General features: G+C 37.3%; 3 protein-coding genes and 1 long non-coding RNA gene across 4 annotated transcripts in view; 1 reads left to right on the top strand and 3 right to left on the bottom strand.

Moving 5' to 3' along the window:
• The window catches only part of LOC131008566 (uncharacterized), a 590,934-nt gene that overhangs the window by 181,904 nt on the left and 385,179 nt on the right, over positions 1-23,851 (bottom strand). The gene's annotated exons all lie outside the window — the stretch shown is intronic.
• LOC131008565 (lysine-specific demethylase REF6) lies at positions 1,402-11,237 on the bottom strand. Its single transcript, XM_057935487.1, has 7 exons — positions 10,003-11,237; positions 7,922-8,000; positions 6,998-7,065; positions 6,712-6,862; positions 4,549-5,180; positions 3,465-4,037; positions 1,402-3,113 (listed from the first exon to the last, which is right to left on the bottom strand). The coding sequence occupies exons 1-7, from the start codon at positions 10,835-10,837 to the stop codon at positions 1,657-1,659; spliced, it is 3,795 nt and encodes a 1,264-aa protein (XP_057791470.1). The 5' UTR covers positions 10,838-11,237; the 3' UTR covers positions 1,402-1,656.
• Positions 17,349-18,913, top strand: LOC131008621 (uncharacterized). Its single transcript, XR_009096317.1, has 2 exons — positions 17,349-17,695; positions 18,723-18,913. It is a non-coding gene; the product is annotated as an uncharacterized LOC131008621 (long non-coding RNA).
• LOC131008605 (peptidyl-prolyl cis-trans isomerase FKBP17-2, chloroplastic-like) lies at positions 20,478-22,097 on the bottom strand. The gene is made up of 3 exons (XM_057935538.1): positions 21,619-22,097; positions 20,947-20,991; positions 20,478-20,878 (listed from the first exon to the last, which is right to left on the bottom strand). The coding sequence occupies exons 1-3, from the start codon at positions 21,969-21,971 to the stop codon at positions 20,530-20,532; spliced, it is 747 nt and encodes a 248-aa protein (XP_057791521.1). The 5' UTR covers positions 21,972-22,097; the 3' UTR covers positions 20,478-20,529.

Genomic DNA, 23,851 nt, shown 5'->3' with positions numbered 1-23,851 from the left:
TAGTATAATTTATTGAACTCATTATTTTCGTAGTTTAAGAGTTATGTTTAATTAATTATATTTTTTCTTTTCTTTTTATTTGAGAAGGAAATAAAAGTTTAGAGTGAGAAACTTATTCCGGACCTCTAGTAATTAGTAAACCTATATTTGTATATAGTAAGTTGTCAAAATTCTGTATCGAAATTTGCCTCGTTAAAAATAATATTCCTTTTTTTTTTGATCAGTAAAAATTCCATTAAAAAAGCGGAACGGTACCAGAGGTACCAAAACATCACACAAGGGGTGAGTACTCTTTAGAGCACCACAAGGAAAAAGAAACGTTGGGTAATTGAGTAGATTTAGGTTATGAACTTAGATCCAAATGATCAAAGTTTATCAATTCGAACACGGTTTTGAAGAACTTACTTTTGGATCTCCAACATCTAATGAATTTAAGAGCCTCAAATTTATACGTAAGAGTTGGGAACTTGGGACAATTGTTATACCATCTTTATCTGCAATTTTGAAGTGACGTGGTCAAGTCTTCAAGAGAACACCAAACAAACGCTTTTGTTCACAATGAGATTTAAGATTCATATCTCACCGCTCTCTCTCTCTCATCAAATAAGAATAAAAATAAAAATAAAAATGATATTATCAACTGTCACATCAACAATAACATACCACACCATTGATCTCTTTCTCTCTTACTCTTTTATATAAATAAGATATATTTTAAAATCACCATATATAAAATATGTTTTAAAAATTATTAAAAATATCAAAATTTATTTTTATTATTTTCTATAAATAAGATCAATTTTGCTCTATTTAAACATACTCTATGAATATGACTGCAAGACTATGAACTATATGAAAACTAGGTCACAACTTTGTAATTGATAAATTCATAATACTCTGCTAAATAACTTGATCGAGCGTATTTGATGATCATAATTGAATGCTTGATTTTCATCATCTACTTTAAGCATCAATTGTTAATTTTTTTTAATCTTGTATTTCAATTGTTGTAATTTATTTTCTCTGTTTCTCGTATTTTGAAATTTTATTAATTTTCATTTTTTGAGTTTTTATAGTTTTTGTAATTATTTTAATTTAATTTTATAACATTATTGAAAATCCAAATTTTAACTTTTATGAAAGTGGGCGAAAATTCATTTTCATTTTCATTTTCTTTTTCTTTTTTAATAAGTGTCACCATCCAACTTTATGTCTTAATCGAACGGGTAGTTTTGTTTTTAGCCCCCCCCCCCCTCCCCCACCCCCCACTCCCAATTGACTAGAAAACTCATGCTTTCGTGAGTTGGATAAAAAAACTTGGGTTATTTTTATAGACAAAAATTAATTACAATCAGAACAAGCAAAAGCAAGTTTTAAAGAACGAAAAACAAGTCATGGACATGTTGAAAGGTGAAATCTAGAGTGGGGAGATAACTAAATAGTTGCACAAGGAGGACTGCAGATACAATGCTAGAATTTCTGCTTTTGCAGAGAATAAAAATAATTTTCGACATCGAAGCAATGGCCTAAGTAAGCCGAGGAATTGGCCCACAAAAATCATCCGAACCCCCAATGATCAAAAGAAAAGAAAAGAAAAGAAAAGAAGAGTTACAACTTACAAGTCTCTAGACCTACCATCTCTGTTAATGAAAATTATCATCTGGCTTTCTTGGGAGCATGGCCTGTCTTGCGCTTGTGACGGCTAAAATCGGACACAAAACGAAAGGTCTGACCACATCCAGCCTCAGTGCACACATACGGACGAGCCCCTGTATGAACTCGAATATGCTCAGTTCGAGCCCACGCCCACTTGAACGTCATCTTGCACCCTTTCCACGGGCATTTCAGCGGGCGATCCTCCATGTGAACACGTCTGTGTTGCACGAGATACTTGTGAGAAAAGAATTTCTTCCCACATCCCTTCACAGGGCATATGTTCTTCTTATGCAAAGCAAGCTCCTGCTTGGAGCAAAAACTCATTGTGCATCCCTCCATGTCGCATGCATGCTCTGCTTCCTCATCCCTCGTTTTGCCTTTGTTAGAGCTGACCGGAACCTTGCTGCCCGCTGGACTTTTCTTTGTTGTTTGCTTCTTCACTACTGGTTTTGGTTTGGTCGATCTGGCTCCTGAAGCTTTGCAAGGTTTTTCAGATCTTTTCCTCAGTCGTGTGCTAGGCCCGCCTTCCATCTCATCTACTACGTTGTGTGAGTTTGACTCTTCTTTCTTGCTATTCTTTTGATCTTTCGCAGCTTCAGGAGTCTCCTTTTCCCTTTGCCTCGCTCTCTGTTTGCTCTTTATCTGCTTCCAAGATTTACTCAGAGGATACTCTTCTAAAGAGTCATCTTCGTCTTCAAAGTTCTCTGTCTTCAATCGCTTAGTGCCATGCCTGAGTTGAGATTCTTCAGATGATTCATCTTCATTCTGTGCCTCCGGATTCTCTTCTTTCAGTATTCTGGATTCCTGTTTTCTCTTAATTTTCTTGTGGCAATAAAAACCTCGAGTTTTATCTGATTTTTCAGCCTCCAGAGATTTTTCTTCCACGAATGAGCAGCTTTCAGCATTACTCGCCTTCTTTCTACTAGTCTTACGAACTGCAGACAATATTCCAGCAGTTAGACTGCTGCGTTCTGACCGTCTGACATATTTCACATCAGGTTTGGTCCAGGAAGCAATGGCCGACTCCTGCTCTTGTTCTTGTGAATCCTTGTTGACCAGCAGTGGATGAGCCTGATTCGACATCCACACTTTTCCACACCATTTTCCAGCAACGATTATCTTCTTTTGCCTGCCTAAACCCTTGCCTTCCAGCTCACTCTCAGACGTCGAGCTATCAGTTGACGAACTGCGTCCAAAGGCATTGTATATAACAGAATTGTAATGCATTTGCTTGCTGTAAAGAGGAGAGCGGCTAAGATTGGCACTGTAGAATAGGTTGAGGCCCATTTTCACAGCCCAGTCTCCATTGCCGTGTATTGCATTCTCACTTTCTAGAGCTCGTTGTATAATTTCTTCATCCTCATCTGTTGCCTCCCGGAATGGAACTTCATTCCAGGTGTAATCATTATTCAGTTCTTCTGCAACTTTCTTAGCCTGTGATTCCAACTTTGGATAGTCTGCATACATTAACCCACAAAATAGGTATTAATGCTAAAAGGAAAACATTAATAAATCAGGGGATGGTCGTAAAGACTGATGAAAATAAATTGTGAATAATCTTAAATGATTTCTGATTATCCTTTGGCCACCATAATCACCACGACAGATAAATTATACATATTCCGTGGTTGCTTGCCAAGTAAAAGCCAACAGATTCTCATTGCTCAGAAGGAGCATTATTTTTAATTTCATTTGCAGTAAGACACTTCTGTGAGAGAAGCATACTCGGACCAATATATTTTAATTTGCATGAGTAGAGCATAGGAAAATATTTAGGCATCCTTGCACATGTGATCTACAAATCTCACCCGGATGACAGACGAGAAACACATCAACTCCACCAACTTGACTGAGCCGCTTTTGCACTTGCATAGCATGCTGCAGACAGAAGACATGCAAACGAGAAGAGTCTTCATCAAGTCTTGAAGTGAAAGGCATAGTTGTGGGCTGTCGTGGTGCTAAACCAGTTCTAGGTGTTCCTACAGCTTTACAAGATAAAGAATCTGGGATGTCAAGTTGGGGTTCTGTCTGATGTCTACTAAACCTATGGGTTAAAGAATTTGGCTCAATCGTTGAAGAATTGTTTGTATCGAATTCATCAGAAATTTCCTTCCTGCAGTTGACCTTTGCTTCAGTGTTCTTACTAGCATCTCCATTTCTCAAGTCGTTAGATTTACTAGTTCCACAGCCTTCAGCGGGAAGATTAACCTCACAATCTTCCTCCTCGGAGTCCAAGGAATCACCATATGTTAAAGCTAATAAGCCAAGTGATGAGGGCTCATTATGAGCCTTACTATCGGAAGTAAAATCCACATTCCCCTTATCCACATATTGAAGTTGATCAGCAGATAGTCCAATTTGGGTATTCCTATGCATCAATGCTGCAAATGAACACAAGAAAAAGATACAAGAAACAATTAGTTGCATCTATATTGTATTTCAAAATAACACGAGAATCCTAAACAATAACAAATTACTTGGTCTTCCTACGTTTCCATTCTCACTATTTTTCAAATCAAATGCTGTGCAAGAGATACCAAGCTCTCAGATCTATTTAAAGCATGGGTATTTCATAGAATAATTTTTGGGGGTAGTGCATTGTTATGTAATGATTAAATAGTAATATCATGCTATCCGAACACATTAATCATTTGAGTTGATTATATATGGCTAGTTGTGGAGACCGAAGCACATATATGTATCCAATAAAGCATAAAATATGTTCTGATATTTCCATGTATACAAGCATAGAAATCAGGTAAGCAAGTAAAGAAAATGACCACATTCTTGTACTAGCCATGAGATAAGCAAACAAAAATTCGGCTGATATCTGCAAGTGAATAATACATTAAATTATAGAAGGTTCTTATAGAAATTTCATATAGAACGTACCTAAAGAAAGATTTGTGTTAGCATCCATAATATGATTGGGGTCATTATCACTTTCTCCCAAATTATTAAGTATGCTGCAATCAGCTGACATTAGGTACTGTGCAGTTGATTCCATCGGTTGAACAATGGCCACACATGCAAAACATAAAATCCCACAAGTAACGCATGAAAACAGTCCCTGCTGACATTGAGAAGCTTTCTTTGGTTCAGAGTATGATTGCTCTGCATGAGGGGCCGGAGAAGGAATGTCAATACCAAACAAAGAAGAAAATGTTCTTTTATTCACCACAGACCCCCTCGCTTGTTTTGGGCCCTGCTTCCTGTCAAGTGTAGATTCATCATGAGAATCGAGGCCTGTACTCCTCAACTCAAGATCGGGACTGCATAAGCTGGGGAATAACTTGGATTGGGTTGTTGACTGAAACCCAACCATCATACTGGAACGAAATGAGTAACTCAGAGCATTCTGGGGAAGCAGCACAATAGATGATCCTTTCCCAAGAGCACTGAGCATATCATTATTTTGTATCATGTCCTGAAAAAATTGTTCTTTGATCAACATTTCCCCTTCACCTCTCTTCCTATCCTTTAACCGAGAACTCCTCGGTTCCATGGCAATGCTCTTTGGCACTCTGTGAAAATATATGCACATAAATGAAGAAGGAAATAAATTCATACTTCATAAATGTACAACTAATGGAACTTATAATACAAATGTAATAAGTGAGATCATGTAAGGTAGCCTCCATGAGATGGAACAGCAGGGGTACTTAAAAAGATGCAGTGGTAATTGAATAACCAAATGAATCAAAACCATCTTCCTTAAGACAAAAGGATCTCAAAATAAGTTATAGAAAATGCATAAAACACTCTACCTCGATATATTCAACTTGCTATTTCAAATTGTCTGCATAAATAGAAAACCCTTCTATATGAAACAAGAAAAAGTTATGTGATTTATAATGACAATTGATCTAGTGCTGCCCTGTAGCTAGTATCATTCAGGTAGCTAAATCACTAAGTGCTTAGCTTCTTGCTGCTTGTATTTTATTGAAGTTATTATAAATATTTTATATGCTTAAAAGGAACCAGATCATAATTACTTGATTTTACATATTATTAATATATTGAATTAAACTTATTTACTTTGACCTTTACAAGGATTTTCCAAATGGGTGAATGATACAAGTAGGGAAAGATCATTTTTTTCAAATTCCAGAAGATAACCTTATCTTCATTTGATTCTTGACAAATGAGATCTGGTTTCTAGCAAATATCATATGTATAAGCAGAATCAAGGAAATCCTTAATGCTGAAAATAAAGCCCAGTTGACCATATGAAACAGGTTACAAGGACAAAAGTGCTTCTTCAATCTCAACAAAATTACATAGATAAGAAGAGTGCAGAAGGGTCTCCTGGAATAACCAGAAGTGCTTCAGTAGCTAATTCTCCTCAAACAAGATTAATATATATATATATATATATATATATATATATAGGAGGAGGTTAAAATAAAAACACCTCTTAAAATATGAAATAGGAACCATTTTCAGCCCTAAGATCATCAAGATGGTTGATCCATCACCTTGTTGGATGAATTCATGGTCCTAAGTTCGAATCCCATAGGTAGCGAAAATTTTATTTTTTGCAATTCAGACATTTACATAGAGAATTCAGACATGTTCTACATAGAATTTATACATTTTATCTAGTTCGTATTTTATATTTTAAGAAGTGTTTATAACCTAGCCCTCCCCTATATATATATCAAACATGATTGATACTCCCTCCGTCCACGAAATGAGTACCCATATTTCCTTTTTCGTCCGTCCACGAAATGAGTACTCATTTCCCTTTTTGGCAAGTGTACCCCACACATCTCTTTAATTAATACACTAAAAAAAGTGGGACCCTTAAACTATTCACACTATACTCCATATATTTCTTAAAATCCGTGCCGTCCACAAATGGGTACTCATTTCGTGGACGGAGGGAGTACAATAATTCTGCAATATTCTTAACATACTATCAAAAACTAAAGCATACGAATTTTAAAAATTTCAGAGCAGAAATTAACTACAAAGCCTGTAAAATAATTAACAATAACGACAAAATTGCTAAACTGAAACATACAAGCATCCACTTTCAAAGAGAAAACAAACCTCGAGCATAATGAAAGAGCTAGATCGTAGAGTAACTGAAAATGAGAAACCATTGGGGGACAATTAATAGCTGCCCTACGAATTGCAGCTTCTTTTGCAACCCTCAACCATTCAGGAGTAGCAATATTAGCAGCTTCTCCACAATTGAATCCTAAAAATGAAAAGATCAACAAGACAAATTAAGCATGTCTTTATCATCTCAGATGTCAATATTAAATAACTTGTTTACATACAGCAACTTGATGCATAAATACTGGAACAGGACAAACTGTAATAAGTGCCTTACCGTGACTGAATCCTGAGTGATAAGCCCTTGGGAAAGTGACAACAAACTCTCCAGCATTTTGTACCAGCCTAAGTCCACAAGGGAACATGTATAAGTATATGATTCAAATGTAACCAATGACTGGAGGACTAAAGATATCGTGAACACTGATTGATAGGAAACAGACATGGTGTTGAGTTATTTTGTTAATTAGTATTTTATTATTTATTTTTGGGGAAACTATTTAATTTATTGAAGTCAGCGTTACTTGGGTACCTTTTGAGCTATTCAGGTAGTGGACTGTCCTTCAGCTGGAGGTGTTAGGTAGTATATAAATTTGATGAATGACATTAGCTAGTTTAGCACAAGACCGTTGAATTAGTGGGTAGCAGTGAGGCTCTGTTAGGCAGGCCGTTTGTTCTAGCATTTAGGATTCGCTAAATTGCTGGGGAGGTGTTGTGCATGATAGAAATATTCTGGAGTTCTTGTTTTCGGTTGTTCCTTTGAACAATTGTTTAGTTTTTCCCTTCTTGTAAATTTTACTACAAGTTTGACCTTAAACAGGAAATCTAGATAAAATATTTAAATATAGTAGCTATTTAGCAAAAATGATGTGAAGTAATAAGCTAAGTCCTCAAAAGTACTTGCGGCCTTTTATCACACATTTGTGTTCCATATACTATACAAATGAAATATAATATAACCTAAGAATAACGCATCAAGGGGGTTGGTTACCACACCGCCAGGGGTTAAATGAACAAAACTAAATCCTTATGCTCAAATATGAATTATACTCCCCCAACAGTGATGAAGGACATAAAAACATTAAAGATGAGACATGTCATTGCCTATTCACTGCTCATTGTTGTTTCTTTGTAAGAACCAAGTATACTCTTCTGTTGACATTAAACAATACACGGGAATACAGAAGCACAATATAGTTACCTGCAGCAGGGAACACCAGCATTAAGAAGCACTTCCGGGGACATGACCGTAGTCTTCTCACCAAGAGTAGCAAAAGTAACTGAAAGAAAATGTAATGGTAAATTTCATAGGGAGATTTAAACCAAGCTCCAAATACAAAGCTCCAAATACAAAACAATCTGATTCTTTAGAAAAATTAACCATGACTCAAATTTCATTGACCTCCAGAGAAAAATCAAAAGGGCTGAGTAGACTATGTGGTACAGACCTAGTCTTAGTTATTGAAGATAAAGTGTTTCTCGTACATGTGGCATAATATTTACTATAGAACAACTACTGATATTTCACAGTAACAAAAGGCTGATAAACTTCCCTACTTTAGAAGTATAAAATGTTGTTGTTTTTGTCTTTTTGTTTTACAAATCAAAGAACAGACTGTTGCAAATGTCTTATTGGCTTCTAAGTAAGAACAGCTCAAAAGACAAATCTTTTCTCAAATAATTAAACAGGGTTTTCCAGGATACAAGGCAAAATATCTATGTGATAGATCAGATTGCATAGCATGGAATGGCTGCTAATGTTTTGGAGTGCAAAGAAGAATAAAAAACAATGATTCTTTCCAACGAAGAGTACATGAGTGATGAGTTTTGCTTTTCGGTTTGTTGATTTAGATGGCTATATTGATCAACAACAAGATGCCCATGGTTTGGATCAGGCCCACTTAAGTGAACAACCCAAAACAGACCAAGGTACCAAGCTGCTGTAATATAGAGCAACAACTGAAAATGAAGAAACAGTAGCTACTACACCTGCACCAGAAGAGTAGTGCCCTGCAACAGACCATAATATTAGGTGGCTACTACAGTGGCCAGCAAAAGACCATTCCTGGATCAATGTTCGTTTTGGGCCAGATTCTAAAGTGCTTCTTTCCATTCTACCAGCCATGGGGGTACATGGTGCATAAGCAACTGGTGCTAAGATAGATAGTAGTTCACAGCTAATGGTGCTTAAGCAACTGTATTCATTCCACTCAAGTATTCCAATCGTCACTTCTAAGGCATAATTCACAGTTCACATATAGAATTAATTAAGATACTTGCAGATATAAAAATTCCAAAATGGCCTCTTTATCACTTTAACATACATAGTTCACTGTTAAAGGTGATGACCTCCTGGGAAATAGAGAAGGTTTGCAACTGCCAACTAGATACAACTGGCATGCGTAACTTGAGTTAAGGATTCAAATATGCCAGGCTGTCCAGAAGTGCTACAGTGATTCGTGGAATGCCTATTGGGCCTCAAGAAGAAGTTGCTAGTGCAAAGCTTGAAGTGTGTTGGACCTAACGAGACACAAGCATCTGGATTGGCCCATCTCAGTTTTTCAAACTCAAGATAAAGAGATGATAACCCAGCATATCCTCAATTTGTTCTAATTCATGAATTATCTGTCCTGGTGAGCACATCAAGGTCTAAGTTCATAAGGGACTGACAAACATCAAATTCTTAAATTGAACAATCCTATACTACTTTAGAGGCCAAATTAAGTTTATAAATCCTTAAGCATTTCCCAAGAGGTTGGCGCTTTAAATTTGGTATACATTGAATAGTTTCGACTTGGCTAAACATAAAACAATGACAAGTAGGAGCCTAGTCATTTACCTTTTAAGCAACATAACTAACTAATTGACAAATGAAACCCGAATTGGATAAAAATTTATTCAGGTTCTACCAAACCAAGCTGATTAAGCCTTACCCTAAAAAAAATTACAAAAAAAACCACATTATCTTGAAAGTAATATGGATATGTAACATCCTGTAGCAACTGAATGAAAAAAGGTAACTAATCTGTCAAATACCAGGACACATCATTCTTAGACATGTAATATGCCTAGGCCAGAAACTGATTTCAACAAAATTATACGTCGCATCATGCTGTGTCGTATGTTTTTAATGCCAGACTAGATTATCATACGTGGATACTATTTTCAGCTGCTGCACCTACTATTTATAGTTACTATCTCAACAATTTAACCTGATTTGAGCATATTATGGTAATTTAGTGCGAGTAAAAGCATATACCAAATTAATGAGGCAGTACTTACCTAGAGGATTGATCTCTCCACCATATCCATGCTCCCTAATTACTTCCTCAAACGCAACAGCTGCCTCCTTGGGCACACCATACCACGTCTTCCCGGAGCCAAGATGCAAATAGTTCATGCTATGCAAGTCATGATCCTCAACATGCCAGGCAAACCAACTAAACATCATAGCTACATAAACCATAGGCGAAGTCACGCCCGGTATTTCCTCCTTCATGAACCTCAGCAACGACAAATTCTCCCTCGACAATCTCCTCATATTCCACTCAGTCTCCCCAACTGTCATCGCGCCCTCATTCTTCTTCCCACCACCACTCTTGTGCGCGACAAATGCCGACCCAGGCATGTCGTTGGCGTACTCAACCGAAAGGGGCTTATCAACCATGGCATTCCAATAGAGGGTCTCTATGTCCAAAGCACTCAGCACCTTCTTCGCGTACTTTTTAAGATAATTCTTCTCGAAATTCCTGGCCTTGACCTCGAATTCAGCAAGGGTGTACCTCTCCCCACTCTGCCACACGGGTTTCTGCACGGGGCGGTGCTTCCTCGGGCAGAAGCCGATCTGCTGCTGCCGTGTGGTGAAAGTGGGGCCGGATTCAGAGCGAGCAACGAGGGATTTGTTCAAATTGGAAACCACAGTTTTCCTGGGAGCAGCAGGCACAGGAGGAACTATCTTGCAGATACCATACTTGGAGGCCTCTTTCTCAATCTTAAAAATGTAAGCAATTGGATCTTGAAACTCAGCGAGAGTCGGGTGGTACTCTGGGGCCACCGCCATCGATTTCAGCCATGGAGGTACCTCAATATTCCCAGCAACACTCGCCTCCACAGCCATTATGAACCGAGCCTCCCAAAAATAAAATAACTTCCTTCAACAATCACACACACTCACCCACAAGCAAGTAATCACTCAACATTTGCATATGCATGCGTATACAAGAGAGATCTGAAGGGTTCATGAAGAAAGCGTTGCGGAAATAAAAATAAAAAGAGGAGCGAGAAGTCAAAGAATACTGGTTGAGAATCTCTTTTGCTCTATTCTTCCATTTTCGGAGGTGGGGTTCCGTTTCTATTTTTTTTTTTTTTTTTTTTCTCCCTCTGTTTTTGTTGGGGTTTCTAGTTTTCCTCTGTTTTTCGGGTGAGAATGAACAGAGGAAAGAGGGGAAGTGAGAGGGTGAGGTGTGAGAGAGAGTGGCTTAGGTAAAAAAGGGTGGGAAGCGGACAGTGGTTTTGATGAGTCAAATGACCGTTTTACTAGTGGGCCCCTTCTTTCTTACTCTTTTCTTTTTCCATTTTCCCAATTTTTCCAATTTTATTCTTTCTAATTTATTTTTGTCACTAAAATATAAGGAATAAAAAAACAAGCCATAATAATAAATTTAATAAGTTAGTGGTTTCTCGTTTCACACGTATTTTCATTTTTATTCAATTTAATTATTTCGAATTTATTTATTTGTCACTAAGGAATCAAAATCAGTCCACCCACATTAATAAATTTAATAAGTTAATCAAAATATGCAGGATACTCTATTCCCGATTGAACATGCTCCGCATGGTTCACTCTTTTTTTACATTTGAAATTGTTTTTTATGGAGTATATAATTTCGGGCTCAATCAAATCAATTGACTAAAATCGAATTTAATCGTAGTTATTTTTTTTATCTAATATAATTGTATAATTTGTAAGAGTAATATTAGCAACAATGTCGATAACATAACGTTAATAACATACAGCGAAAATGAGTACACACATGAATACTTTTTTACGAGTTATATAAATACAATTCGTGAGTGCCTCGAACCTAAATTCACCATGAAAGATGTTCAAAATTTAAAATTTCCACAGCGAATCTTGTGCTGCGACGTTAGGGTTCTGTGATAGTTTGGGGAAAGAGGGGGCTACGACAATTTATGGGGAAGGCAACGCTAAGGTTTTGTAATGTTGGCTGAGGATTTAGGGGGCTTGGGGAGGTAGTGCTTAGGTTTCGATTTGGGGTGGGCGAAGGGAGACAGCTCGAAATTTGAGGATTGAGGATAAAAAAACAAGTTCAGGGTGATTGACTGATTGGTGGTGGTGGAGATGGAGGGGCAGCCGCTAGCCGGGCAGGACTGGGGATTTGGGAAGTGGGGATAGGAAGACAGATTCAAAGCGGTTGGTGGTAGTGGAGACAGAGGGGTGCGCAGCGGCGGCGGTAGCAAATAATTGGCGCTATGTAACAGTTGAGAATTGGGTGGCTGACGGGGGTTTAGGGTCGGGGCGTCTTTTTTTCGAAATTATTTTTGAATTATTTTTTATTTTGAATTATTAATTATATATATAATTAAATACACTAAACATCAACTTCTTAAATCTTGTATCCAAAAGAATTGTCTCACTTATAGTGAAACGAAGGGAGTATTACAATCTATAAATCATAAAATTTATGAGGCATCACTTAATTTAAGTAATTAATTAATTTTGATGAATTATTATATTACAATCCTAATTTTAGACCTCTAAAAATTAATACTGATTAATATAAATAATATTTAATTTATATTCTTTTAAATTTAATGAAGATGAAGTGGACAAAAAAAACATATTTACTTTTTACGACTTTAATCGTTATTATAATACTATATTAGGTTAAGTTAGTGATATTAGAGCACTCCCAGCAGATCACCTAAATGCATCACTAACTCTAAATTTAAGCTAAAACAATTGAAAATGAGATAAAAAATGCATCCAATAGATCCCCTAAATTTGATGGGACCCGCAAAAAATTTTACACCTACCTAAATTCAATTTTAAATTTACACTCACCTCAAATTTATTTTAAGCTTATAATTAGTAGGGCTCATACATAAATAAAATCGAGATCTTAAAATTAAATAGTGAAGCTTTAGGGAGAAATATTGGAGCATAATTTTAGGATTTCTGCTGGGAGTGCTCTTATAGATTAAAATTAATAAATATATGTACACGATTATTGTATCGAATACATCATTTATATAACATAATTTATTATTAATGGTGTATAAGTAAATCTTCTTAGTTATAACATTTAATTAAATTATGAAAATCAATTTATTTTCACGATTTATGTCATTGTAATATTTGTTATTAATTATTGATTCAAAATTATTAATATACAAGTATAAATACTACTCCCTCCGTCCATGAAAGAACTTTCTAGGATGGAGTGGCACGGGTTTTAAGAAAAAATATTATTGAATGTATTGAAAGTGGATAAAAGATAGTTGAGTATATTAGGAGTGGTGAAAAGCTGTTATAATTAATATTGGGAGTTGTGAAAAGTGAAAAGTAAGAGGATTATAAGTGGTGGGGTATAGTCCAAAAATAGGTAGGAAGTTCTTTTGTGGAAGTCTAAAAAAAGAAAGATAGGAAGTTCTTTCATGGACGGAGGGAGTATTATTATTTTGGGCAAAGGTGCAGTTTGCCCCCTGAACTACACCCACTAGAGCTTTTAGCCCCCATTCTCGATCAAGGCGCGTTGACCTCCCTGAACTCCCGTAAGAAGGGTGCAATTAACTCCACTCGTTAAACGGCCGGTAAACGTCATTTTCTTTAAAAAAAAAATTACTTCTAGTGGGCCCCACTCCCCCTACCCCTCTCTCTAGCTTCAACTTGGCCTCCGTCCGTTCTCCGAAGCTTCCGCTGTGGCGTCGATCTCCGCCGTGAACCACAACCCCTGCGCCCTCGACACGACGTGATTCTCGGCCATCTCCTCGCGCATTTCCTGCAGGTGGAGTAGGTCGGCTCCAGCTTGGAGCCGGCGGCGGACCACAACGTCGGCGACTGGCAGGCGCGGCACACAGATTCGACCAATCAAACACCTTACCTGCAACCTGAAACTCCTTGTTGCAGATCAACCAATCAAGCACCAAATTGTAGCTAATAACATTAGCCCTAATTTTATCAATCTTCATCTGTTTCAGCAATCCCAACGCATCCATGTCTTTCCCCTCTTTCCCCCTTTCAACAATCTTCATCTTCCACCATCTGATTCAAAATCCCCAAAGCATTACTCGCATCCCCAATTTTGCAAAGAGCCCTAATTAGGATTTCAAAAGTGGATTCTTCAATCTGAATACCCATCAATTGGCCTGACTAATAATTTAGGCACAATCTCGAGACCTTTTTCGTTCCTACAAAGAACTGAAAGTAAAGCGTTCAATGTTTCCACCGATGGCTCGCTTGGTCCGACTCGCCTGGTCAAACACGGCACAACAGATTCCTGGACTTTCTCCGCTGTAATTGAGCCGCCGGAGAGGTGGGTGGCGCGCTTCCCCTTCTGTTCGGCGGAGCCGAACACGCAGATGAACCAATAGAGGCCACCGACGAGAATGATGGCGGCGGTGGAGAAGAGCGCATTGGGAATCCATTGGAGAGAGAGAGAGAGTGGGGCCCACTAGAAATAAAAAAAAAAGAAAAATTTAAAGAAAACGGCGTTTACCGGCCGTTTAACGAGTGGAGTTAATTGCACCCTTCTTTCGGGAGTTCAGGGAGGTCAACGCGCCTTGACCGAGAATGGAAGGCTAAAAGCTCTAGGGAGTGTAGTTCAGGAGGGCAATTTGCGCCTTTGCCCCATTATTTTTAGAAACTATATGTGAAAAATAACCGAAGTTAGGAGTTATTAATTATGATAATTTGTAATCGTTACTATATATTGCATAAATAATTATTTTGAGCACGCTCGATTTTTCTTTTTAATGAGAGTTGATGGAATTTTTTGTGATAATTTTTCAACTAAAATGAGTTGGAATTTTGGTGGAAGTTTCAATATAGTTGAATAATTTTAGTTAATGAACAAATAATTTTAAAAGTGAGAATTTATGTGAGAATAAGAATTGTTTTTGATGAGCTACTTTAATTATCGTATGGGTCAATTTATATATGTAAGCTATTATATGTTTTTCTTTTACTTGATGTAAACTATTATAGTTAATTTAGATTATTTCAATATTTTTATCCCATATATATAAATATATTAATGTGTGTATAATACATGTATTTAATTTACTAATAATATAATACTTCTTTCATGCCATAAGAATAAAAGTGTTCACTTCTTTTTATTTTGGAATGTCCTATAAAAATGTGTATTTGCTATTTCTGGACACTATCCACCACCAAGTCCTTATTTGACTCATTTTCGGGAAAGGATCCTCTACTGCACAAAAACAAGGCAAAATATGATGAGTTAGTATTTTTTCTTTTTGGTATTTTTTTTAAGTTGTATTTATTTTGCCTTGTTTTTGTGCACAGTAGAGGATCCTTTCCCCTCATTTTCCCACTTCCAATACACTTACCTAATGTTTATTAAAATTCGTGCTACCAACAATTATGCACACTCTTATAAGATAGATGAAATAATATAATTATTGCTAGAAATACATACTCCCTCCGTTCATCAAAAGTTTAATTTCTTTTTTGGTCCGATCACAAAAAAATTGTCACTTTCATTTATAGTAATAGGGTTCACACATCTCCACTCATATTTAAAGTAAAACTCTTACTCCATTAACAAATTTATTGACATTTTATTAAAATTCGTGTCATTCAAAATGTGGCAAATATTTGGTAGAGATGGGGGAGTATTAGCTTATTTGCAATCTAACAATTATTTTAACATAACTTGTAAGAAAAAAATTAAATGATTTGGAAATTTCTAAAAACCTAATTTTTGGTGGGTTGAGCATGTTTTGTGTTCCAATTTTTTTAATGTTTTCTAGAAAATGTGCATATGTTTCGTTTTTCTATTCAATTTTTTTTCAAACTTAGGGGGGTGTATTCATTGTGGAATTTGATGGATTTCTATTGATTTTAAAAGTCTGAGTGTATTCGTTCAAGACTTTTAAAAGTCTGCAGAAATTTGGGTGTATTCGTTCAAGACTTTTAAAAGTCCATATAAATTTGGGTGTATTCGTTCTAGACTTTTTAAAATCTATACAAATCTAGGTGTATTCGTTATTCCATTTACTTAAAATCCGGAATGACTTTCATGGATTTCATCCAAAAAATACACACGACGAAATCCGGCCAAGAACCACGAGAATTGAAATCCATGAAATTTTAAGCGAGCGCTGAGTTCCAGCGCCCGCGGCCAAGAAGCCAGCAAGCGCTGGAACTCAGCAATCGTTGAAGTGTCCAGCGGCCGCTGGGTGTGCTCGAGCGCTGGTCCTGAAATTCCGGTGAACGGCGATCGATCCTCCTCCCTTACCTCCATCTCTACCTTCCTTCACTTTCAATTTCCTGAATTCAAGCTTGAGGAAAAAGGGGGAGCGAGCCCTAATTCTCTCGCCTATGCTTCGATCTGCTGCCGCCGCCGCAGGAACGGCGAGCGACGCCGCTGTCCGCGCGTCCCTCCGACGCTAGCGCTTCTCCTCCCTTGAGAATGCTCCGACGAGAGCTTCTCCTTTTGCTGATGTAGGGTTTCCGGCGAGCAGGGGAAGGTCTGCCATCTCTGGGAAGCTCGCGAACGGCCGCTGCCCTCGTTGAAGAACCAGTGGGATGTCGCTACTTGGTCTAAAATTGGCGAGGCTCGCCGTCCGTCTTCTGGTTCGACAAGACAGGCCCACTGCCGGATGCCTTCTAAAAGCCTAGTCTTTATTCAATCTCCCTATTCTTCTTTTATATAAGTCTATATATAAACAATGGTGTTCTGTACTATGAACATGTACTGCTAAGTCCATTATCCATAGATTTGGATTGTTGGAAGTATGCATATGAAACAAGGGAGTACTCAGTGCAAAATTTATCCTAGATGGTGGTCCTGCTTCTTCAATATGATTGCAATAGCTAAGTCACAGGAAGCTTTGTAAAAGGTGCATGGTCCATACTCCATGTAGTATGATATTTTGTGGTTGACATAGATGGTAGAGCCGTAGAGGTATTGGAGCTAAACTTGGGTTGATGGGAAAGAGTACAGTTTGCAATTCTCTTCCCTAGTTGGTATTGTTGCGATAGACGTGTAACCATGTTCCATTGGAGAGAGTTGTAAACAATGGTGTTCTGTACTATGAACATGTACTGCTAAGTCCATTATTAGGGGTGTAAGTGAGTCGAGCTAGCTCGCGAGTTACTCGGGATCGGCTCGAAAATTACTCGAAATCGACTCGATGTTAGTCGAGTCGAGCTCGAGCTCGAGCTACTCGATTAGGTATCGAGCCCGAGTTCGAGTTTCTTGATACTCGACTCGTTAGGCTCGCGAGCCTAATCGAGCTCAAACAATTATATATATAATATATTATGTGTAAGCCCAAAATTAAATATATTTCTGAGCCCACAAAATGGCCCAACTCCTAAGCCCATTAGAATTTGAATTACACACATGAGTCATGACAATTGACAAACCCTAACAGCCTAACTCCCTCCCTAACTCAGCACGCAGCAGCCACCCCACCCCAATCTATCATCTCTCTCTCGGTTGCCGGCGACCGGCGACACGCACTCCGGCGCGACGGCACACTCCGATACGACGGCGGCTCATCTTTCCAGCGAAGATCCGACGATCTTAACAGCAGCAGCAGTGCAGCACGGTCCGGCGCGACATTAGCATCATCTGCCACCACCGGTCACCGGGCACCGGGCACCGGGTGCTTCCCAGCTCGGCGCGACAACAGCAGCGACACCAACGGCTCTCCACTCCTCGGCGCGATAGCAGCAGTGCAGCACGATCTGCCATTTAAGGTTCTATTTTCTCTTAAATCTTGTTGAAATCTTGTTGAAATCTTGTTGTCTATGAAATATTGCATAAATGTCTTGCTGGGTAATTGTTCTTGATCTTAAGTGCTGACTGCTGCGTGAAATTCTTTGCGGGTTTGATCCCTAATTTTTGTGGGTTGTTTATTTTTTTTCAATCATGAAAAGCAAGGTTTGAAAAATTTCCCCCTTTTGTTTTGCTGCTTCATTCGAGGAAACCCCTAAATTCTTGTTGGGTTTGGGGTTGAGTTGGGTTTAGCTGAGAATGGAGCTGTAAATTTCGAACAAGTTGATAGGAACATGAACCTTTTTGCTAATGTAGTCCTTGATGATCTTGATGGCTCAAGTTTTGGTGGTGTTGAGGGCTCCAATATATGGGATTACTACCTAAATTTTGATATGTTTTTTAAGGAAGATTCTTCTAATTGTGGTCTGCAAAGACAAAAAAAAAAATAGATCATGATTTGTGTGGTAGCATTTCACAAGTATATATGATCATATAAGTATGCATCAGAAATGAAATTTGGTAATTAGCAAGATAACTTACAAAAGGAGAGAATAGCAAACACCATCTGCACTATACCAACTGAGAGCAGAACAGCAGCTGTCTATAACCTCATAAACTCTAGCATCCCCACCTAAACAGTTGCTTATCACCCCATAGTGTCGCAGTAGCTCTGCATCCTCGGAGCTGCACATTAGGCATTTAAGGAAGAACGCGTAGTCACTAATGCACTTGGGCTTATTTCTTGGGAGATAGAATTCATATGCAATCATGTTTCTGAGCCACGACTCCTTTTCATCGTGTCTTAAAATCATACGACAATGATTCTTAGTTGGACTTGGATTTTTTAGTCCATAAGTTTCTTAGATTTATCTGTTGGTGGTTATATACACTTATCCATTTAAAAAGTAGTTATTTGCTTTGTTTTTGTTTCATGTATCTGGAAGGGGTCTTCTTCATATGCCTTGTTATCTGTTAATTGATGTTCTTTATATTTTTTTTTGTATGCAGCCCTTAACACGGTGTTCGACTGTTGGTATTGGAGAGACGACTTCATGTTGTAGGCTTGTGGCACTATCTATAAGAAGAAGCTGCAAATTTATGTTTTTATGTTGTATTTCATATTTTCATTCAAGACTTGTTACTTTTTTATGTTATATTTCATATTTTCATTCTAGACTTCTTATATGCAGCCTTTTTCATGCTTTCGTAATGGAATGATTTGTAAATTGTAATGTTATCAATTTGTTAAAGCATGTATGAGACGAGCTTAAACGAGCTCCAGCTCATCGAGTTTAAACGAGTTCGAGCCTAACGAACTTAAACGAGCTCGAGCTCGAGCTCAAACTCGAGCAAGAATCAACAATCGAGCTTAACCGAGTCGAGCTCGAGCTTACAAATATGGCAACGAGTCGAGCTCGAGCTCAGAAAAATCAAGCTCGGCCGAGTCGAGCTCGAGCTCGAGCTTCATGAAAACAGGCGAGTTCGAGTTTGAGCATAGCGATACTCAACTCGACTCGGCTCATTTACACCCCTATCCATTATCCATATTTAGGTCATTTATCAGTAGAACTGGTGTGTTGTTGGTATGAATACGGCTGAATTGAATGAATGAGATAGCATAATACCTTAAGTGTTTTGCTTGGTTGGTTGTCTGGTGTTGTTGGATTAAATGGACTGGAATGACTTGGAAGTTTCTGGCAGAAAGTGAGTATCCACTCGATTAGGCCATATTTCCAGCGCTCGCTGGAGCCCAGCGCTTGCTGGAACCCAGCGGTCGTTGGGTTTCCAGCGCTCACTGGAACTCAGCGGTCGTTGGGTTTCTTCTAGCGGGCGCTGGTTCTCCGCGGGCGTTGATTTCATGGAATTCAATTCCAAAATTATCCCGTAAAGTCTTTGAAAATCAGTGAAAATCGGGTGAAATCCAACCACAAATTCTTTGAAAGTCGTCTGGAATCTATGTGAATTCCATGGAATTTAAATTCCATGGACTTTTTAAAGTCTGTGAAAATCCACAACGAATACACCCCCTTAGTTTTTTCCAAGAAATATCTCAGTATACAAGACATGACAATAAAATAAGAATCATCTCACCATATTCTTAAAATTTCAAGGTGGATATATATATTTTTTCAATCTCTCCAATAAACGATGTTGTTTCAAATACTGAATTTTACATAATATGACATTTTTGGAAAATGGTGAAAGTTAGGAAATTTTTTAATAGAAAACAAAAATTCTAAAATTAAAAGTTTGACACACAAAAATTCTAAAATTAACTTTATTTTTTCCTTTATTTTTTTGGTAAAAACCATGAATCTTTCACAAAATCTAATATATTTACTCTTCTCACTATAAAAATGCAAATGGGATCATCTTTCCCAAAATATAGTGTGCACCACGTGTACCACTCTTCATTTCTTTATATTTTTAAATTATTTTTTATTCAATTTTATTTTATTATGCTTTTATATAATATAAAAATAATTAATAAGGGTTCACTCATCCATTTAGGGTTTATAATTATTTTTTTATATTTATTTGAATTAATAATAGATTATTTGGGTTCATTAATTCATAGTTAGGGTATATAATTTTTAAAATTTTTATTTTTCAATGATAAATACTAATTAGAGTTTATAATATAATAATATTTTTTATTTTTATAAAAAAAATTTATAAAATAAAAAAATGAAGAGTGATACACGTGGTACACACAATATTCTGGGATAGAGGATCTCATCTAATAAAAATGTGGTCACTTAGCTTGAAACACTCACCCAATTTGTAAATATATGTATATATGACATATGGTGTATCAGGCTGGTGCAATAGAAACTTTCTGAAGCTCCACAACATATTCAAGGGTGGCTGATGGAGGAATCTGGAGAGCTTCACCCAAATCAGCACCTCCTTCTCCAAACCCTAGATTTGGTGGAACAATCACTCTCCTTTTCCCACCTGCTTTCATATCTCTCAATGCATATTCCAGACCTTCACATATTCCTCCACCATAAGGCCTTGACCCCAACACAAGAGCTATAGCCCTACTCTTAAATGTGTCCACAAACACCTCTCCGCTGCCTTGCACGCTTCCCTTCACATTCATCACCACCAAGTCGCCCGTTCGTGGAGAAGAACCGCCTCCCACTCTCAATTCATAATACCTAAATTATATATTAATACCTAAATTACTGCACATATATATTATATTATCACAAAAAAGTTTGTGTACCTTATGCCGTTTCGCAGTACGACCTCTTCTTCCTTCTCAACATCCCTGCATATATAATGATTCAAACCAAATTGAATTATTAGTGGCGTCTACTTTTCAGGATTAGATAAATACAATTTAGGCTAATTTATTGTTTATTAAGATGGATTCAAATGTAATTTAGATATCTCACAATTATTGATATTTTTTTTTTATTTGAGTTAGTTTTATTTGATTCATATATATCTGACTAAAAATATAAAATATACAATTGAAGAAGTTCTAATAATAAAAATAAAAATGCACAATCATATATTTTATAAATTACTAAAAAGTAAACCCCTCTCAATCTATTACTCAACAAATGCTCTTCGCCCCATTTCTTTTATACGAGATAGCTAACTAGTTAACTTTCTTGGTTAAGTTGAGATCAGATTCGAAATGTCTAAATTTTTTGAAGATAATAGTTATTAAAGTTTAATTGAACTTTTGAGACTTAGCGGTAAGTCCGGATTTCGTAGAATCGAACTTAAGAATTTCGACATTTTCACAATTATTGATTCAGTAATGCAGACTTGTGAAGTCTTTAATTAATTCCCAACGTAACTTAATAAACAACATTAATTAGAACATTAATAAAACATATAATTAAATATTTAATTAAAAATAAATTTAAACACAAATTATATATACCTTGTGGTTGCTTCTTCTCGAGAAACTTCCAGTCGAGTCTTGATTTGTTCAGAAACGACTCCAACAGCGAGGAAAGCAACCCATGCTAGACCGGCGCCGATGCCGAACCGCCTCGTCAAGGTGGAAGCAATCCAGTCAGTGGAGTCTGCAGCAGTTCTGGGCGCAGGCCTTTGCTCGGCGGCAGAAGGCGGCGGCGGCTCTACTGAGTTTGAACTGAGGTGCTGAGTTGGTGGCTTTGGAGGCGGGTTAGATTGCGGCGGAGATGGCGATTGAGAAGTTGTATAGTAGTTGTTGGCTCTTGTTTTGGGGAGTGATAGAAATGGCGGAGACGGAGACGAAAAGAACGAAGCCATTTTTCACAAACTCAGCAGAATAAAATTTTGGATATGAGATGAATGATAAATATTTATGTCCCCACCTTATCTTTATAATGACCTACATATGGCCTTTCTATGACTAAACGAAACGAAATAATGGAAAAAAATTACTAGTATGCGCCTCTTGTGCATGCTACACCACATTTTATATTTTACTATTGAAATTCTGAGTTATGTATACCTACGAATGATTTCTCTAAGTCTATAGAAAGTAATACTTTCGCCTTCATTAAATTGTTAAAAACATGTTTTAGTTGATATATATATATTGAACCAATACTATATTTAATTATTTGGGTTAAGGTATAAATCCATCCTTAAAGTGAATACCCCTAAAGCGTATTTCGATCTTGGCCCAAATACACCTCCAGAGTCCATAAAAATGGTGCATTTAAACTCAACGAATTAACGGTCGTTATCTCTCTGTTAATTTTTTTTTAAAATTTAAATTATGAATTTCGCCAGTTAAAACTTTTCCGGCTAGCCTTCACCGGAACGCCGGCCTTCACCGTCATTAAAAAAAACTCTTGGCTGCAGCTCCGATCCGGTCTCAACTCCTCCAACTTCACCTCCCGTCGTGACCGCTCCACCAGCACTTGTGTCAATGAGCTCACCCCCAATGCCGACACCGACAGCTTTCCCCCTCTATTGTGTCATCGTCGCCGTCTCCCGAGTAAATTAAATGGTGTATTTTGCCATTGAGGGGCGCGTTGGAGTAGAGGAACACGCTAGAGAATTTTATGCCGTCGGTAGGAAAATCGCGGTCGATTGTGCTGGAGCCGACGGTGGTGAGCCACGGCGCGAGGTTGGTCACCGACATCCCATTGGGGCTATCGTTGCCAGCTGAGGAGGAGACTAAAATCCCCCTCGAAACGGCGCCGTATGCGCCGATTGAGATGGGATCGGGGTAGTAAAGGGAGGAAATCCCCTCTCCGCCGCTGATTGGGATCGAAATCACGTCGACGCCACTTAGAAAAAAAAATTAATTAACTTGCGCGTATTCCCCCATTCTCGACTTTGGCTCAAATACACCCCCCCAGAGTCCATAAAAATTGTGCATTTAAACCCAGCAAGTTAACGACAAGAAACGTCCGTTACTTGCTGGGTTTAAATGCACTCTTTTTATGAACTATGTGGGTGTATTTGGGCCAGGGTCGAGAATGAGGAGGTATATGCTCTAGGGGTGAATTTGTATCTTAACCCTAATTATTTTAACATAAAATCACATTTTAAAGGTATTTCCAAAAAAATTAAATAAATTAGAACAAGACATAGGTTCATATTTTAAAGCTATATATCTTATATAATAGGAAAATAGCAACATCCTATTTGCAGCACCAATTTAATTTGATCAATTAATCTTTAGTTGGCCAAATAAATAGTTATATTTTTATTAAATTTAATTTATTTAATATTATTTTGACCAATAATTAAATTTATTGAATTATTTATTTCAACTACATTTTAAAATTACCCTTATATTTAGGTTTTTCCATCATGAAGTTTGATGAAGACAATATCATGCACATCTCTTTGGAGAAAAATTTAATGAATAAAAGTTATGAATGAAGGCAAAGAGTCAAACTTGATAAAGGAAAACTATCAAAGAAGAAAGGCAAGACACTTGTGTCAGCCTTGACTAGTCAGCTCTACCAAAGTCAACGTTGATCTCTGGTGCTCTTAAGACTTGCATTTTCTAATAATTCCGTAACTAAATAGCTCTGCCTAAATTCGAGAATATGAAGAAGAGATATCAGCATAATCAAGAACACAAAAGATGGAAGGGGGAATAATATTTACTACTATTATTTGGTGGAGTTTCTTCATTAAAATCTGAGGAGTGTTGTCTGTAATTA

Source organism: Salvia miltiorrhiza, chromosome 2, assembly GCF_028751815.1.
Source record: "Salvia miltiorrhiza cultivar Shanhuang (shh) chromosome 2, IMPLAD_Smil_shh, whole genome shotgun sequence".
NCBI classification, from domain to species: Eukaryota; Viridiplantae; Streptophyta; class Magnoliopsida; order Lamiales; family Lamiaceae; genus Salvia; species Salvia miltiorrhiza.
The sequence above is the reverse complement of the archived record's forward strand: the minus strand, read 5'-3'. Positions and strand labels throughout refer to the sequence as shown.

Excerpts from the sequence above, each read along its gene's own strand:
- LOC131008565 (XM_057935487.1), bottom strand. The coding sequence starts at position 10,837 with ATGGCTGTGGAGGCGAGTGTTGCTGGGAATATTGAGGTACCTCCATGG. Across the intron at positions 8,001-10,002 it reads TGGAGAGATCAATCCTCTAG|TTACTTTTGCTACTCTTGGT; the intron begins GTAAGTACTGCC and ends ATTTTCTTTCAG. Across the intron at positions 3,114-3,464 it reads GTTTCTCGTCTGTCATCCGG|ACTATCCAAAGTTGGAATCA; the intron begins GTGAGATTTGTA and ends TAATGTATGCAG.
- LOC131008605 (XM_057935538.1), bottom strand. The coding sequence starts at position 21,971 with ATGGCTTCGTTCTTTTCGTCTCCGTCTCCGCCATTTCTATCACTCCCC. Across the intron at positions 20,992-21,618 it reads CGAGAAGAAGCAACCACAAG|GGATGTTGAGAAGGAAGAAG; the intron begins GTATATATAATT and ends TTATATATGCAG. Across the intron at positions 20,879-20,946 it reads GTACTGCGAAACGGCATAAG|GTATTATGAATTGAGAGTGG; the intron begins GTACACAAACTT and ends TATATAATTTAG.